The sequence below is a fragment of the Synchiropus splendidus genome, chromosome 15, assembly GCF_027744825.2.
Source record: "Synchiropus splendidus isolate RoL2022-P1 chromosome 15, RoL_Sspl_1.0, whole genome shotgun sequence".
Taxonomy (NCBI): domain Eukaryota; kingdom Metazoa; phylum Chordata; class Actinopteri; order Syngnathiformes; family Callionymidae; genus Synchiropus; species Synchiropus splendidus.
In genome coordinates, this window is record NC_071348.1 from 12863973 (window position 1) to 12881116 (window position 17144).

Below are 17144 nucleotides of genomic sequence, written 5' to 3' on the forward strand. Positions count from 1 at the left end.
ATTCTGGCAATCTCCCACCAATCCTTCTTAGTTCATTATTTATGTGAGGTCTGCATTTTTATCAGTAGTGGAAGGGCATTGGAAAAGACTCAAGCTAACTTTGGAGTTAGCATTTGTATTAGTGATAGCACATGCAGGAGATCTCCTCCCACAAGGAGGTCTACTGCATGTGTAATCACTGTTCCCAAACAAATAGTGACGGTCAGGGTCAACACAAGTAATCACCACATGCACACAAAGGGAAAAATAGATCCAGAAGTCAGCCATTAAAGTAAAGATAACCTGAAGGAGTTGATTGGAGAAAGAGATTCACCTGAATATACTTTTGCAGAAGTCTCACTTGATGACTGACGCTCACTACCTTCTTTCCGACACGAACCAACCTGGTCTTTATTTGCTCATATTACATCAGTGTATCTTTAAAGGAGTCTTCTCGTTGCTAATATAAATACTAGCCAAGTCAAAAAAAAATGTCTGCCAGGCGGGTTGGGCTGGTTCTGTTGGAAGCTATGTGTGTCCTTGCGAAGAAGAAATATTCACACAAAATGACCTCGATGTAGCTTAACACTGTAAACCAGACCATTTCCATACATACTAAGTCAAATTTGATGTTTTTGTGTTCCCAATAATTTGCTTGTTTCCGTTCTTTTCTCCCCTTCCCATGTGTAGATAACAGTGAAGTGCTGTGTCATTAAAAAAGGTCAGGATTTTTTTTCTCTAGATCCAGTAGAATACTTCCTGCTTCCTGGATGCAGTAGCGTGATCCGTCCAGCAGGAGGCGTCTCGAAGCCTCAGCCACACCTGCAGGTTGTACCACCTGACCAACCCTGCCCTCCAGCAAGACACACCTCCAGCTTCTCACCACTCCTCGACACACACTCCACTCTCATCGGGTTGTATTCAAACTAGCAGCTTCTCTCCTCGGACAGAGGTGTCTGTGTTGGTGACCTCCAGGTGTCGAACATTCATGCCCAGAGATTGTTCTGAAATCTGAGGATCTGCCAGTCTGCTGCTTAGGGGAGGTGTCCTCTTACATCCCGCAGTCTGAGTGCCGGAGACGCGACAGTAAACTGGATCAGCAACATTGAATGGACAGAACATGGGGTCAGATGAGGCCTACAATTTTGTCTTTAAGGGTGAGTGTTTTGTTCTGCAGGATGGTGTGATGAAAGGGTGTCACCTTCACGTTATTGATGGTTTTCTCAGGTCATCACTTCAGTTGTTTCATAAATCTGAGCACACTAGTGATGGCACTAGTATAATCCAGGTGTGGATGTACGACCTTAGTTTTTGGAACAATTATGACTCGTGTTTTTTGTTTTTATGACCGTTATTTGTTTCTCATCAACCCTTACGTACGCATCCACAGATGTAAACAAACATGGCCGCCTTTATTTCAGCATCAGCTGTTTGTTCTGGGATTGGTTGCTATCATCCCAGCCTGTAAAGGGAGACATCAACTGACTATTTTGGTCTTCCAATTATATGTATTTACCTCTGCCAAGGGGAAAACAGAGGAATGGGTTTCAATTACATTTTCAGGAAATGTGAATTAAAAAAACAATGATACAACTTCAATTTTTATTCTGGATTTCCATCTGGGTCCACAATTCTTTCGAATGATTCATCACAAGGTTGAGAAAGAGCTGTTGCGCGGTCTATGCTGATTTTCTTCCTCGATCACAGCATCGCTCAATCTTCCTCAAAGCTACTGCCACCTGCTGCTCTTTTGAATTTGACTGTTAATAATGTCATTGCCATATATTGTAGTGTAAATAAAGTAATGGGTGGACATTAGGAGCTTAGCGGCGGTCTGCACTCTGAATGCTTTTGTATATATGTACATATTCAAACACCACCCTTCACTTATGCACTTTATTTGATCAGGATTTGAACCTGCAACCTTCTTGTTGTGAGAGCCCTATATGGCAGGCTCAGAGGTCCACACAGAGAAAGTTGGGTGAAACAAATGCACAGGAGGATGTACAAACACCACTCAGATAGGTTGCATTCATTACAAACATTACCACAAAAATCTCGTGTCATGTGAAGGAACAGTTTATACAGTATCATGATACGAAGGATGTACACAGTTTAATAGCACTTTATGTTCATGACTTATGTGTGTGGATGATGTTGAAGTCGCTTCTGTGTGAACATTGTGATTCATCATCGAAGTGTCATGTTCCAGGAACAGGTTCTGTGAAGGTTACACATGCTTGTATTGCTTTATAGTGGTGCCACAAAGAGCATCAGACTGGGTGTGTAACATTGGTCATGATGACGGACCCACCACTGGTTTCTCTCTTCACCCCGATGCTTACGTTTAAGGTTGTCATTTTCCGTCCTAGCTGGTGTTGGATGTGGTGTTAGGAGTCAGTATTGTTGAGGGAAACATTCACAGTTTCAATCTTCTGTTCCTGTGTTGCAATGGGAGCTGTAGGTCTCCCATTCCGAGGGCTTCTAGCTAGCTTCTTGCTCTCACTGGTGTTGAGCTGCAGCTGGATCTCCTCACACCTGCTGAACCTCTCCACCACTCCTGTGTACTGCACTTCACTGTCTTTAGAGAAAAGTGTTGAATCTGGGGTGCGTATTGATCAGGGAAGTCTAAGATCCTTCAATTGATCCCAACAGCTATTTAAATTAAATCTGAACTTGCGATCAATATCTGCTGGTTTGAGGGGAGTGGACAATAGAGTTGTTTAAAATGTGATAAATGATGCTAACATGAACTTGAAGCTAACATGATTTTGTTTTGTATTATTTACTTTGTGGCACATCTCCATGGTTATGGTGAACAATAATGTTTATTTCTTAATCACAATGCAAATCTGCTGTTCCAAGATCTACATTTGTTGCAGTGTGTTACATGACTTATATCCGGAGTGATTCAAACACTAGTAGTTTAAAATCCATCACATCCTGATTCAGCCAAATAGATATGTCTGAGTGTTGCACAAATAAGGCATTAAACGTTTACAACATTCTTGTGGTATAGATGAAGAGGGGTTTGCAGGCAGTTTGACCTGGTTCACTGCAGGAAGCAGACCTAGTGTTTACTTAAGAAGTTACTGAGTAGTGAAGGATTGTGGTTCTCTCAGCTGCTAAGGGTTCAAGAGTGATAAGGAGCAAAAATAAGAGAAAGTAAAACAGTTGCACATTAACGCCAAGAGAGTTCTAGCTGTTTCGTGTTTTTTTTAATGGAAATAAATCTAGTTAAATGTCACCTGTTAATCAAAGTGTGTGAAATGGACCTGAAAGTATGCTGAGTCATGTTTCCTTAACTGGGTTCAAATCTTCTGTGTGATGTTCAAGTGATTTAGATCAAACCCAACCTCTGCGAGCCGGTTCCTCCCAACTGAAACACAAACATTAGTCACGGAAAGGTCCAGAGTTAAGGAGGAGGGAGGCGGGGGAGGTTTCTTGACTGGGATGAAACAAAGTGCGGCAGAACTCGTTCCACCTGATGTGGAAGAACAATGCCAAATCTGAGTGAGGTCCTTCTTGTAGCAAGATGGCCGCTTTTAAGAAACCTAAAACACATCGTCTGAGTTGAAGCGTGGGTCTTGAATGGTCAACATGAAACTTATTATCTTATTCTTGTTCAGTATGTTGGGTACAATATGTGGTTTGTCACCATTAATGACTCAAGACGTGAACAGAAGAGACACTCCTTTCACACTGATATGAGGATACATTTAGCAGGTAGCTAAAATATACGTATTCACCTCAAACTGCTGTGCCTTAAATTTGTTATAGACTTCATTTGGAAGCTCCTGCAGGCCGCAAGTGGAACACCATCTTGCCTAGTGTCATTTAGCTCACCCTATGTAGCTTGGATTGAATTGAAAAATAAAACTCAATGGTCTTCACAAAGTCTCAAAGTCTCATGGCTGTGATAGACGGCCCCTCCCTTCTCTGTAAATTCAAGTCCTTTATCCTTTTATATTAAGTCACCTGACCAGAAGGGTGTGAGACGTTTGTCCTGTGACATCATCGGCAGACCACTAAGACAGAACTCATGAGACATAAGCGACACACCTGAACTAAGAGCAGAGTTTAACTCCGATTTATCCATGTTGCTCAATCTGACTGCAACTACTGTCTGACGGATTGAGCAGGTGATGTAGCAAGATCTTTGCTCAGACTGGATTCATTTGCTGACTGTGAAAAATAAATAGTGGACATATGTATCTAAAATACACTTGAGCTATAAACATTTTTAAAATGATTTCAATGATGAAATTAAAATGGTGGCTCCTGTTTTGTTCCCTGGTGCAGTTGTTCTGATCGGAGAGTCTGGAGTGGGCAAAAGTAATCTGCTGTCCCGCTTCACCAAAAACGAGTTCAACCACGACAGTCGCACAACGATCGGGGTGGAGTTCAGCACGCGCACCATCGAACTTGACGGCCTCACAGTCAAGGCCCAGATCTGGGACACAGCCGGGCTGGAGCGGTACCGGGCCATCACTTCTGCGTGAGTGACACAGCAGTCTTTGACCTTGTGACTGAGCATTTATACACTTGTGAAGAGCGTTGTAATCTCAATGAATCACACATTTTGTATCTGTTGTGAATGTAACTTAAAGGAAGATGTTATCAACAGCACAGTGGGCAATAATGCTTTCCTCATGCTAACATTTGTTTACTCCAACAACCCAGCATTACAGATACTGTCTAGAACATTCTTTAGAATAACCTCAGAGGCTCTGAAAAGGTTCGAAAACATGCTGACAGCGTGACATTGGAAACATTGGCTGTCACATATAGAACAGATACAAAGTCCGTGATTAATTTGCCATTAATTTAGTTTTTTACTCCATTGACAGCCCTATGATTAAATCTATTTATGCAGCAACAAAACAAAGTTTCACATTAATGTCATAATTTCCAACTCTTATTCATTACAGACATGAACATAATAAAATTATTGAAACCAGAACTGAACCTTTCTCCTGGCTTCATGCTGAGCAGTCACTTAAGGAGAACAATATTCAACAGAAAATCTCAACAGAAAATCTGGTGAAGAAACTGCATTAACTCACTAAAGGAAATGCAGTGGAATGTTAAGAAGAAGTAGGACACCTGAGAGGGTCAATGTTGTTGCGAGAGCTGCATTTCTCTCGAATTTAAACTGTGACACTGACCATGAAGCAATGTCCCATGGGTTCTGACAGTTTCAACTTCCTGTTGTCACATTTAAACAGTCCTCATTTACAATTTTTAAATGCTCTTTAAAATGTTTTTCCACATTACTAAATATTTGCATGCGTTTTTTTTTTCGTTCTATGATTTTATATATTGTTTTGAAATACTTTTTTTTTACCATGTACCTATCTACTATTGACCTTTTTTGTTCATACATTTTGTCCTGTATATATATATCGATGGAAAACAACATGTCATATTTATAGTTTATATATTTCCATTGATAATTTTATGCCCTATAGACATGTTCCTGAATTATTTCACTGTAACTTCACTGCTCTCCTTTCAGACTCTCAAATAAACATTATTTATGGGGCACATTCAATTTAATTCAGACGCAACTTTATGTAGCTTAAGGCAGGAAAAGAAATGTGAGGAGGTTAATACTTCTTGAAGGCGCCTGGTTACTCATAGCCGAGACTTTCTCCATGGCTGGTAGTCTTTTCTATAGACTCTTGTGCTGCAGAATGTGTGACTGACCCTGATTTGAAAATTGAATTACTGCTGACATTGACTTCCTTTTCAACAAAGAACAGGAAGTGACTTATGTAAAGCACTGGCACATTGTTGAGAGCAACGCTTCGTGCTTGCTTCACAGATATTGAGCAACCTGTATTTCGGCATCCACTGTTATCAGACACAACACAAGCAAGGACAGGCTCTGCTCCTCACTGTCCTCCCACATTACCTGAAAAACAGCCAGAACATTCTGGCCTCGACAGCTCTCTGCCTCCATCATCCTGTGCCCTAGATTCACTCTGCTTTAATTAAACTTAAAGGATTTACATGATTTTCAACAATTCAGGGATGACATTTTAAAAGAATATGAAGAAAAATGCGACTGTATTTCTGACGTTCATAATTATGTGCCAAGTTATTCCAGTATGCAAATTCCTGCTCCCATGGAATTTCGCATTTGTGTTCTAACAAGCGGCTAAAACCCATTAAAGGAGAATTAATTATGGAGCTGGAAGAGAAGGAGGAGAGTCATAACTGTGGTGGTTCATGGCTTCAGAGCAGATCACACAGAAATGGTGACGATGAAAGGAACACATTTAGCTCAAGCAGGAGATCTGTACTGTGCTGCTCTCAGATTTGTGATTTATAGCAATGTAAAATGTATGTATGTATGTAGAATGGAAACAGGTTTTTATGTCGACTATCATTAACTGTTATTATTATTAGTAGTAGTTGTAGTAGTAGCAGTAATGGTAATACATCAGATTTGACCTTGACCTTGTCTAATCGACCACTGTGCTTCAATGATGATCTCCCCAGGTATTACCGCGGTGCTGTTGGAGCACTGCTGGTCTATGACATCACTAAACACCTGACGTACGAGAGCGTGGAGCGCTGGTTGAAGGAGCTATATGAGCATGCTGACGCCCATATCGTGGTGATGCTGGTGGGCAATAAGTGTGACATGGAGTCAGAGAGAGCTGTGCCAACTGAGGAGGCCAAAGACTTTGCAGGTACTTACTGGAAAAAGTGTACAAGCAAAGAGTGTTTTCAGGCAGTTTAGTAGAAAGACAATGGTGGTATTTTCACTTGGACTCTCTGGATATTTTTAGCACCACTATATCGGTGTAATGAATGAAAAAAAAAAAGTGAATTTGTGTTTGTTTATTTCTAGACAAAAAAGGGATTTTGTTTCTGGAGACTTCAGCTTTGCTGTCGACAAATGTGGAGGCAGCGTTCAACAATGTCCTAGCAGGTAATTTGAGTGATGGTCTTCTGTCACACCAACAATGAAATGAACCCGGGTTTGTGTCTGTCGTGCCACCTCTTGACCTTTGGTTCTTCAATAATACTTCAGCGCAAAGAAGAGAACTGAGAAGGTTTTTAAATGCTTGTGTGCCTGGTTCCGAGGCTGAATAAGATTAATCTGACGGCTGCTATGATGACCTTTGTTAAGTTGCCCAAATATGTTGCTTCCTTTGCAGAGATTCACAAGAAGGTGAGCAGTAAGGAAGTGGTCCGGGGCTCCATCAATGCCGTCTCCATAAACAGACCTGACTCCCAAAACACAGAGCAGAAGAAGCCTTGCTGCCAGAACATCTAAGAACCTAAAGGAGGGGCAGAGAAACATGACGCGGGAGATGCTGCATGACTGATTTTAATGACTGATTTTAAAATTGCAGATGGTTAACTTGTATAATTAATTAAATTAAAAAAAAAAAAAAAAAGAAATGTGAATGAAGTAGATGGTTTGTGTGAATTTAGGTCAAAAATATTTTACTGTTACTGTTTAATACTTTTCATTTTTGTGACAATAATACAGAATAAAAGAAACCTTTGGGAAAGTGTGACATGGTTTTATTTTTGATCATGACAACAAATGCAATTTAGATGTCTCATGCATCTCTTCTGGTTTTAATGAGCATTTGCGACAGCTGAAATAAACTACATAAAAACTAAAATCCCTTGTGGTTTATATGACTCTTTCCATGCCATGATTTAACCATGATCAACACAGGACGTGTTGGTCACATCTGACCCACAATATCATGAAATGTGGCCTGTAACATAAATTCATACTATCAAATTAATGGGCCAGAATACAAAGAACTCGTATCTTTCTTACAAAGAAAACATATTTTGATTTTGTCATTTTTAGCAGTTTGACCCCTTTACTTTGGTGGTGTCAAACTCAGGAGGTGGACTAAGCACTTAAAGTGAGCCCTCCCCAGACATTCAGACTAGAGTCAAGTTTTTTAGTATTTGGAAAAAAAAAACATTTGCAAAAGAAATTGTGGCAACTAGCTATTTGTTTTGAGCAGTGATAGCACTTTCTAAACCCCCAATAACATGGCTATAATTCAAGGCATCAACAATGTGTTTGTTCAAGACAAGAAGATCATGCTTTAAAAAGAACATAAAACTTTTGCTTGTTACCACAGCAGACGACTATCAATACTTTCTTCGCATTTTAATTTTAAATATGTTATTATTGTGACACTCCTCTTTAGTGCCGCATAATCGTTTCACCTTCCTGCTTCAGCCGCACGGCAACGTTCACATCCGCTGATGCCTCACACTACCTGTTGAGTGGCGTGCAGGTGACGTCATCAAATATTAACGAACGTTTGTCGTGTGATGATGGGCAGCTGGCTGGCCAATCAGGTGATCCCTCGTGACAGGTGTCGAACAATGGGATGTAGAGAGAGGCGGGGCTTGTGTATTGCCGTCTCGTCGCTGCCTCGGCTATGGCAAGTGTGAAATAGAGGCTGAGGAAGTGCGAGGAAAACTTTTGTACGTGTAGGCTTTTATTTATCTTTGGAGTTCGGTCCTACTTTGCGCTCAAACCGACTAGCGTTGCTCGAGAGTTATTCCCGGTGCGCATTGAGATATTTCCTGACTGTACTTCGTCCGCCTTCAACGAGCTGAAGTTTGTTTCCACTTCGAGTGACGCGACTAACAAAAACAAAGAGTAACTATGAGCAACAGAGAAGACGAATATGATTATCTCTTCAAAGGTGAGTAAGTGTTTCAGTTGTTTAGCCCTTGATAACTTCGCTCGACATCGCTTCACCTGTGACCCAGCGTCATTTGATGCCAGGTAGTCGGGAGGGTTGACAACAGGAACACTTGTAACAGTCATGGACACCTGCCGAGCTCGAACTGTGTGTCTTTGTCATGGGACACGACTGGAGACGTGGCGTTTTAGCTCTGCAAGTCGTTCGACAACAAGATTGCGACATTAGCAAGTAGCATCTGCTGTACAGTCATCATCTTAGAAGCCGATGACGTAATCATCAGTGGATGCCATTGTGGTCAAGAAAGGACTTAAAGTTTGGATAACATATACTCCCACAACGTATGTCACTAATAATACATGCTTGACATGTAAGTCATGATCAGTATATTAAACGTTGAGCTGTGGAATGATCAGCATTCCTATTTTAACTGCTATTATTGTGTAAAGTTGACGTAAATCTTCAGGCTGTGTTTAATATTATACTGAAACGTTGTCTCCTCACATCTTGTGTGAATGGGGGGAAATAAAAATGTTCCGTCTGTTCAAATATAGAATCCTAAACAAGCATGTGTTGTCAAACTGGAAATACCTGCAGTTAGTATGTGTGTGTCTGTGTTGTCAATGTGGCCACAAAAGAGCTTCGACCCAGATCAACTTGCATGGTGGGTTTCTCTCCCTCCCATTTAAATGGAATTAGATGGTCGCAAATCACAAATTTGTCTAAATCATGTCAGACATGGACACTGATAAAGAATGAGCTGCCATTCAGGCCTCTGCTGAGACTATTAGACGGCATGATTATTACGGCTCTCTTTTGTTCCTTTGTGTCTCTTTGTTCCTCCCTATCAGTCACAATGAGTCAGTTCTGGTAGACTGAGTCAACTGCATGAATCTTTTCCACTGTGAACATGGATATTTCGTGAGGCTACCGTTAGTAAAGTAATAAACATGGCCCCTGAGCGCCGTAACTGCATATGAACTCTGTATTTAGATATCAGCTAATCTTCCCTTCCAAGGAAACAAGTCCTACGGCAGCAGGGACACCCTGTAGAACATGAAAAAGTATTTTTACTCTCTATAGAAGAGATCCCTTTTTCAAAAACACACAAACTTAGTCAACGGCAATTACTCCCTCATCATTTTTATTATGTTTGTTTGCTTAATTAACGTTTTATTTTCATTGAATACATTTGAATGGGCTCGGCATTTTAAGTGGGTGCAGGCAGGAATGATGCCATTGAGCATGCAAACCCAACAATGGTGAAGTGAAAGGGTGTGAACTTACCTCTGTGAGGGCAGCAAACCCTGGTTGCATAATGATTTTTCTCCTCCACCCTGGCGCTTTTTGTCCTGGACCAAACGTCACATTCTTTACTGGTGTGTAGGATAAGTGCAAGGTTATGATCTGTGCGCCACAATGGAGCTGTAATGGAGTTTAAATCCAGACATGTTAGTAAGGAGATGGCGTTAAAAATACTGTAATGGTGAGATACTGACAACAGTTTTGAGTTTAGTTGTGATGCATGTGGACGGTGTGCACCATCATATGGCAGTGTTGCTGCATTAATGACTCCCTGGAGGAAGACAGGTGTTTGTTTTGATGCCATAATCGTCAATTCACAAAGGACACCCCATGTTGGCGAAAATTGGGTTCAATCTGTTGATGTAACTTTATCTGTCTCTTCGACAGTGTCGCAGAATAAAAAGAGGAGTGGAAAACACTGATAACTCACAGAAAATTGCAGTGTGCACATTCCTCAACAAGCATGAGGAGCAGCATGAGCGGGCTCATCGTGTGCATTCTGATTGCTATTACTGTGTAAACCTACTTGGATTACAAGATTTGCTTCCTCATTGAATGAAGTGTTCCTGATCTGTTTGATCTTGAAATTGAAATTTAAGGGAAAACGCTTGTATATTTGGTTCCATTTCAAAACTGCATGCGCGGAATTATCTCCTGTGTAACTGGCATTTCTGAAATGCTTCTGTAGACACAGTGGTGGTTTGTTAATGCAGTTTCAACATTCCTTAACTTCTTCCTATTTCCTAAGAGTGGGCTGGTGGTGACAGACTGACTCATCCAACAATAATGGAAGTTGCTTTCTGACTCACTGTTAAGACGAAGAATAGCGTCTCATCGTTTGAAAAGGTCCACTTGAGGAGTCGTTGTAGAATTTAAACCCATGTTTTTATTGTCGCGATCTATTACTGTGCTATAAATATAATATAATTTTACTTTGAAGTAACTGTTGCTTACTTTGTAAATGGCATCATTTCTGTTCACTTCAGTGCAGTAGACTCTTCCTTGCTCTCTTCCTTATCAGATGTATGACCCTCAGTGCAGTCATGACTGGAGAATGTTTGTCAGGTGAAAATATGCAGTTAACCAGATCACTGCTGTACCTCAGTATCATACATGCAATCTGCACTTATTCCAGGAAAGAGCAGATGGTTGCAATTTTCTGTGTACTTAGTGGGATTCCCCTGAGTTTCTGCTCCTCTCTGGCATGAATTGGCACATGTGCGTGATCAAATCATAAAATGTAAGATGCAATCTATTCTGCCTTCGAGATAATTGTGTAATTTCCCGACATTATTTCAGCTCCCTCTTCTAAGTTTTTAATTTTCTCTTCCTTTAGTGGTGTTGATCGGAGATTCTGGCGTAGGAAAGAGCAACCTGCTGTCTCGCTTCACGAGGAATGAGTTCAACCTCGAGAGCAAGAGCACCATCGGGGTGGAGTTCGCCACGCGCAGCATCCAGGTGGAAGGGAAGACCATCAAAGCTCAGATCTGGGATACAGCTGGACAGGAGCGATATCGCGCTATCACTTCTGCGTGAGTGTGAACGACTTATGTCGACTTATGCGTTTAAGCAGACTCACACAGCATTGAGGAGACCTGTAAATAAAAGTAAAGTCAAACTCTCTCAAAATTTAGCAAATAAAGAGTGAACCAATGGAGCTGACTCAATTTGGGCTCCAGTGAAACTATTCAAGTTATTCTGACAGCACTTGACTTCACCATCAGAATTTATCGGCTTCAATTAATTTAACAGGACGATGGAAATACATTTGGAATGATGATAAATGGTGGAGCCAGAGAGAGAAGTGACCAGCATCTAGCTTCAGCCAGCTTCAGATCTGCATTTTAACACTCTCCAGCCGTAAGTTAAGAGTGGATGTTCCCACTTTGCTGTGCTGCAGCAGCGTATGTTATTTATTGACTCTTGAAGTCAACAACTTAGTGTGCATCCAATCCGCTGAAATGAACATAAAAATTATGTGTGGAAAAGTGCAGATTCCACACACTTTAGTGTCAGTGCACCAAGCAATTTTATTGTCTTGAGCTTTTGATATTGTTTGTTAGTCTTCCAGAAATATTACTTGAACTTTCCATGTTGCAGCTGAAAACATTTCTGAATCAAAGTTCAGCTGTCGGTGGCTCATTCCTTTCATATGAGATGGGAAATGATAACATAATAAAATCCTCAGTCTAAAGTCATAAATGCAGCAGACTTGTTTCACCGTCATCTCTTAGTTTGCAAATGTAAGTCCTGAGTTTAGGTAACATAATTTCTGGTTTATTTTCTCTCACTCTGGTATCATGCCATGGGAAGAGGAACTGTTTTGAATTTGAATGTGTCCTGTCACTCAGGTATTATCGCGGAGCAGTGGGCGCCCTCCTAGTTTATGACATCGCCAAGCACCTGACGTACGAAAACGCAGAACGCTGGCTGAAGGAGCTGCAGGACCATGCAGACAGCAACATTGTCATCATGCTGGTTGGAAACAAAAGTGATCTGCGCCACCTCAGGGCCGTACCGACAGATGAGGCCAAGGCTTTTGCAGGTTACAAGATAAATTAAATTGATAAGAACTCTTCTAATTAAACTCACTCTGGCTTTGAATAGTAATGATAGAAATTACTGCTGTGAAGTTTTTGAATCATAATGCGCACGCGATAAGCGTCTGTTGGTTGAACAGTGTTCATCAATGGCACTGCTGGGAAAAAAATAATTGTCTCATCTGTGTCTGATTTTAGTGTTTGTGGTTTTCTTTTGCAGAAAAACATGGACTTTCTTTCCTGGAAACATCAGCATTAGATTCATCCAATGTTGAGCTGGCTTTCCAAACCATTCTCACAGGTGATTTTCGTTTCATTTAAAGTATATATTTTGATCAATTACTTAGTTTTCGTATCTCATAAATGCCTTCAATAAGTCATACACTTACCACGATCTGTCGCTAGATGGCAGCAAAACTCATCATATGCCTGATGTGTTGAACTGACGTGCTCTCGGAGGCAGGAAAACATTTATAATGTTAAAAATATGTGAAATTGGCTCGCGGAAAGTGTGCTCAGCCAAACAGAGCTGCCATGAAGTCAGCAAGCCATCAGCAAAACCTCAAAGAGCTGGTCTCTGCCCCCAAATCTTCTTTGACCTACTGAACCAGATTCATGTGTCTGTTTAATAAATAAACTTTCCACACGTTTGACTTAGATTTAAATAAGTAAGTCTTCTTTACTTGGTGCCTAGAAGCCACATAGGTGCGTTTCATACGCTGCAGGGCCTAAAAAGAAACAGAGGTGGGAGGGACTCAGTTGTTACTTTTGAGAGGATAGCAGGCTGTAAGATCCCTGACGCCAGCGGTTTTTATTCCGTTTTTAGACAACATTTCAGAGATTACGCCTGAACCACAGCTTCATTAGGAATTTGAATTCTTAAAAACCAAGTGAGTGCTGTTGAGTTATAGTTGCTAATTGGCTCATTAAGGGAGGAGAAGAGTGCGGCGCATTAGTGGGCCAGCAAAGACTGATCTTGCAACTCAGCAGAGCGGAGAAGATGCTTCATGGACACATGAGCGGAAAATAATCGTCGGTCCAAGTGTCATCGCGATTCCTTTGCTGTACTCACAGACACAACAGCAGATGCTGACTAGGACTGTGTTCTGCTTGAGATGACCGAACCTGGTCGTCACAGTGAGAATCCTGATATGAATCATGTTGCGAAAGCCGTGGTGGTTCCTTAAGGTCAGCAATGGCTTTGCAGCAGAGATCTGCTCACTCTAGTTTGGCCTTGAAACTACGGTTGCAGAAAATATTGAAACATTCAAATGTATCAATATTTTTTTGACTTCCCCATCTGCTCCTTGGAATAGGTGGAAGCCTGGGTTAGACGTCAGTGTCAGCTGGCTAACCATTCCGCTGGTTGAATTTGAAACTGTGAAATTTAACTGAAGGTCTAACTGGACTGAGTTAAATAAACGTATTAACAAAAAATGACATGTTCTACATAAGAAGTCAAGAAATAATTTAGGAAGAAAGCTGAACAAGCAGCTGAATAGTCCACTAATGTAAAAATTTGGAAGTTACATGAAAGTAATGAAAGACAGATGTTTTTAGTAGTTAGTATGTACTCACTGCATGTAAGTAATGTATTTATTCCAGACGTAATGCAACAGTGGAAAGGCCTTATCTAGTTTTTCTCACTTGTTAAAAATCAGGAAGCTGAATTAAAAACTGAAGTGAATATACAAACGGAAATGTCTGAGAGCATCATATTTTGATGTTATTTATTATTTTCTTCATTATTTAAAACAACGATCTTCATTTTTTTTTTAAATAAATTGAGATTTTCAGTAGCACTTTACTTAGCACTCATTTATAATGCATTTTTAGTGCATTCATAACACACCATTGTGTATTTATAAGGCTTTCTCAAGCATGACAGACATTGCATGATAACTTGAGACAAGGTTTCTAAAGTGTTATAAGTTGGCTTAAGTTAGTCGAGTTATAAAGACTCAAGAAAGCCTAACCTATATTTCACTTAAGAAATACGTTATCGTACGTTGTTATGAATATTTATAACATAACTCTTACAAGGAGCCTTACAAATGCTTTATGATGTCTTATAAATGTACTAATAATGTGTTGATGAGACCTGAGCATAAAGTGTTACGAGAGTTTCTTAAATACATAGATACATAGGTACACATCAACCACGTGGTGGCGATGGCTCTGACAGAACAGTTCTGACCTAGTGACCTCACCAGGAGTTCAAACTGAAAACCAGTGGAACCATCTGGTGGTGCTGGCAGTTAAAGGGTTAATGGATGTGGTAAGAGATGCCAGTATGAAACCCTCGCCACTTTAAGTGAGTCACCACCCCTCTTTAATTTTGCTTTTGGTTCCTTTAATGCTACAGCAATGTGTCAACACGCAGCATTAATTTGACTTAAAACATACGAGAAAATAATGAGGTTTGTTGTCGCAAATTATGAAACCCTTATTTGACTGCAACTAGACTTCAGCATGTGTCTTTATTTCTGTCTTAATTTTATTAAAATGAAGTGTGTATGGTCACTAACTCAATGTTGAAAATGCTGTGTCAGTATTTTAGATGTCTAAAGAGCGACTGCCACATAACAGAACGATGCCAGGATGGAAGGAATCTTGGCCGCAGCCCGGAGAGCAGTTGTTGTTCAGTGTTGCCACGTTGTCTGTCTTTATCACAATATGTCCCTCTGTTGCCTGAGCCTTCAGGCATTTACACTTTGCCTCTTCCTCTCGTTGCAGCCATCTACCGCATCGTGTCACAGAGGCAGATGTCAGGACGGAGCGACTCCGACTTCTCGCCGGCTTCCAATGTAGTGCCCATCACGGTGGAGCCCACCCAAAACTCAAGCAACAAGGGAGTGTGCTGCCAGAGCAACTAAGACCCCTGCGCTGATCCCAGCCGTGCAGTCAGTGAGACAGGCAGGTTGACAGAAGAGTTAAAGAGGCAGGTAGCCGTTTCACACAAGGACACAAGTTTCCATCGTCTAGTTAAGAAAGTCCAAAGGGTTTTGGAAAACGGTTGTGTTAACAGTTGAAATCAATCAGGCGAATGCACTTTTCCCTTTCCATTAGCTTTTTTTCATTGCTTTTTTAATATCAGCCTCTAACGGTGGTTCATGATCAGAGCCCAGTCACAGTATAATGAAAACTATTTAAGGTCACTTTTGTATCCCATCTCTGTCTCTGCACACTGTCCTCCATTTTTACAGGCTAGTAAATGCTTCCCCTCAGTTCCACATGATCAGTTATTGAGCAATAAAAGCCCACAGCCCAAAGACTGAACAGTGTCCCCTCTGTCACCACCGTCATTTCTATCCTTTCTTCAGGATTCTACATGGGCAAACCATGTCCTTTGCTGTATTTATTGAACACTATATTGTTAATGGGTTTGAACACTGGTTGATTTAGAATTCTTATTAGCGGGAAAGCCACTGCTTTTTGATGATTTTGTTTTGTGTGTACCCAGAATCTCTGATCATACGCCGACTTATTTATAGGGGTAACTACCACTCAGTCATGGAGGATTTGAGTCATCTCCTAAAAGCACGTAGTGGAATTTTTGTGGGAGCTGCTCAAAGCAACTACATCCCTCTGGAAAAGTGACACGAATATATTTGATCTCTTTTTTTTTGGGGGGGGGGGTAGGCTTTCCTGCTCACCACACACTTTGTCGTCCACAAATGAATCATGCTCTTGCAGGATTGCAGTGTTAACTGAAATCACTGCATCACTGGTAGATGGGTTAACTGCCTCACATCATACTGGCTCTGCAGATGACTGCTTCACCCCTACCGCTCACATTTTTGGCTGTAGTGGGAGAAAAGAAGTGGTTTAATGCACCGACAGTCCTGTGCTGCTGCTGCTGCTGCTGCTAGCAGGGATAGATGGATAATATTTCAAGGGATGAGCTAGTGAAGGCACTCAGCCCTTCCCTGCTCCTGTGGTCTCTGATGCACCCAAGATGGCTTATTTTACTGTAAGTGAAATCCTCCACTGCCTTCTCGCCGTCTCTCTTCGCACAGTATGTAACTGGAACTTTGCCTATTGGGATCTCCAGGTCTGCCCTCGCTGTCACTTGCCACTTGCTGGGATGGGGCGGGGGTTGGATTCAGCAGCCAGGATTGGGGATATTAGCATCTGTTAGTAAGAGGAGTGGAGGGAAATAATCTGAGGTTATACACACACACACAGGTGGCGTTTAAATGCTGACGCACTTCTGAATCAGCGACGACTTCTGTCACAGGTCTTAATATGGGTGTAGTGGGTGTCTGTATTTGCAAACTTTTTAATCTAATATATATATGTATATTTGGACTGCATATGTATAAATAAATTCCATTTGTTATAGTCTGTTTCTCACGTCTCTTGAGATTCTTTCTGTTAAGTGAGATCCTCTGCGGATTATTGCCTCAGTAAACACTATGCAGGGGTTCAAATCTGCATGGTCATGTGACTGTGATCACATGAATGAGTTGATATACCCCGGATAACATCCCTGAGATTAGGTCCAACACAAACCACAATATATCTACAAGACAAATTCTCTTGAGGTGAAATTTCAGGTGATGACAGTGTTCTAGTCCATTGAAGTCACATTTGATAAGAATCACAAGATGGT

At 41.1% G+C, this 17144-nt stretch overlaps 2 protein-coding genes across 2 annotated transcripts; both read left to right on the forward strand.

The window, feature by feature from the left end:
• The first annotated feature begins 96 nt into the window (after positions 1-96).
• rab25b (RAB25, member RAS oncogene family b) lies at positions 97-7628 on the forward strand. Its single transcript, XM_053887288.1, has 6 exons — positions 97-569; positions 670-1136; positions 4282-4477; positions 6487-6680; positions 6842-6922; positions 7152-7628. Exons 2-6 carry the CDS (start codon positions 1100-1102, stop codon positions 7268-7270), a joined length of 627 nt encoding a protein of 208 aa, XP_053743263.1. The 5' UTR covers positions 97-569; positions 670-1099; the 3' UTR covers positions 7271-7628.
• Positions 7629-8390: 762 nt separating this feature from the next.
• rab11al (RAB11a, member RAS oncogene family, like) lies at positions 8391-16872 on the forward strand. The gene is made up of 5 exons (XM_053887245.1): positions 8391-8684; positions 11326-11521; positions 12341-12534; positions 12750-12830; positions 15266-16872. The coding sequence occupies exons 1-5, from the start codon at positions 8645-8647 to the stop codon at positions 15403-15405; spliced, it is 651 nt and encodes a 216-aa protein (XP_053743220.1). The 5' UTR covers positions 8391-8644; the 3' UTR covers positions 15406-16872.
• Positions 16873-17144: the final 272 nt, after the last annotated feature.

Bases quoted from the DNA above. Each gene is read 5' to 3' on its own strand.
- rab25b (XM_053887288.1), top strand. From the start codon at position 1,100: ATGGGGTCAGATGAGGCCTACAATTTTGTCTTTAAGG. The intron at 1,137-4,281 runs GTGAGTGTTTTG...TCCCTGGTGCAG, and splicing joins CTACAATTTTGTCTTTAAGG to TTGTTCTGATCGGAGAGTCT. The intron at 6,923-7,151 runs GTAATTTGAGTG...CTTCCTTTGCAG, and splicing joins GTTCAACAATGTCCTAGCAG to AGATTCACAAGAAGGTGAGC.
- rab11al (XM_053887245.1), top strand. From the start codon at position 8,645: ATGAGCAACAGAGAAGACGAATATGATTATCTCTTCAAAG. The intron at 8,685-11,325 runs GTGAGTAAGTGT...CTCTTCCTTTAG, and splicing joins ATATGATTATCTCTTCAAAG to TGGTGTTGATCGGAGATTCT. The intron at 12,831-15,265 runs GTGATTTTCGTT...CTCTCGTTGCAG, and splicing joins TTTCCAAACCATTCTCACAG to CCATCTACCGCATCGTGTCA.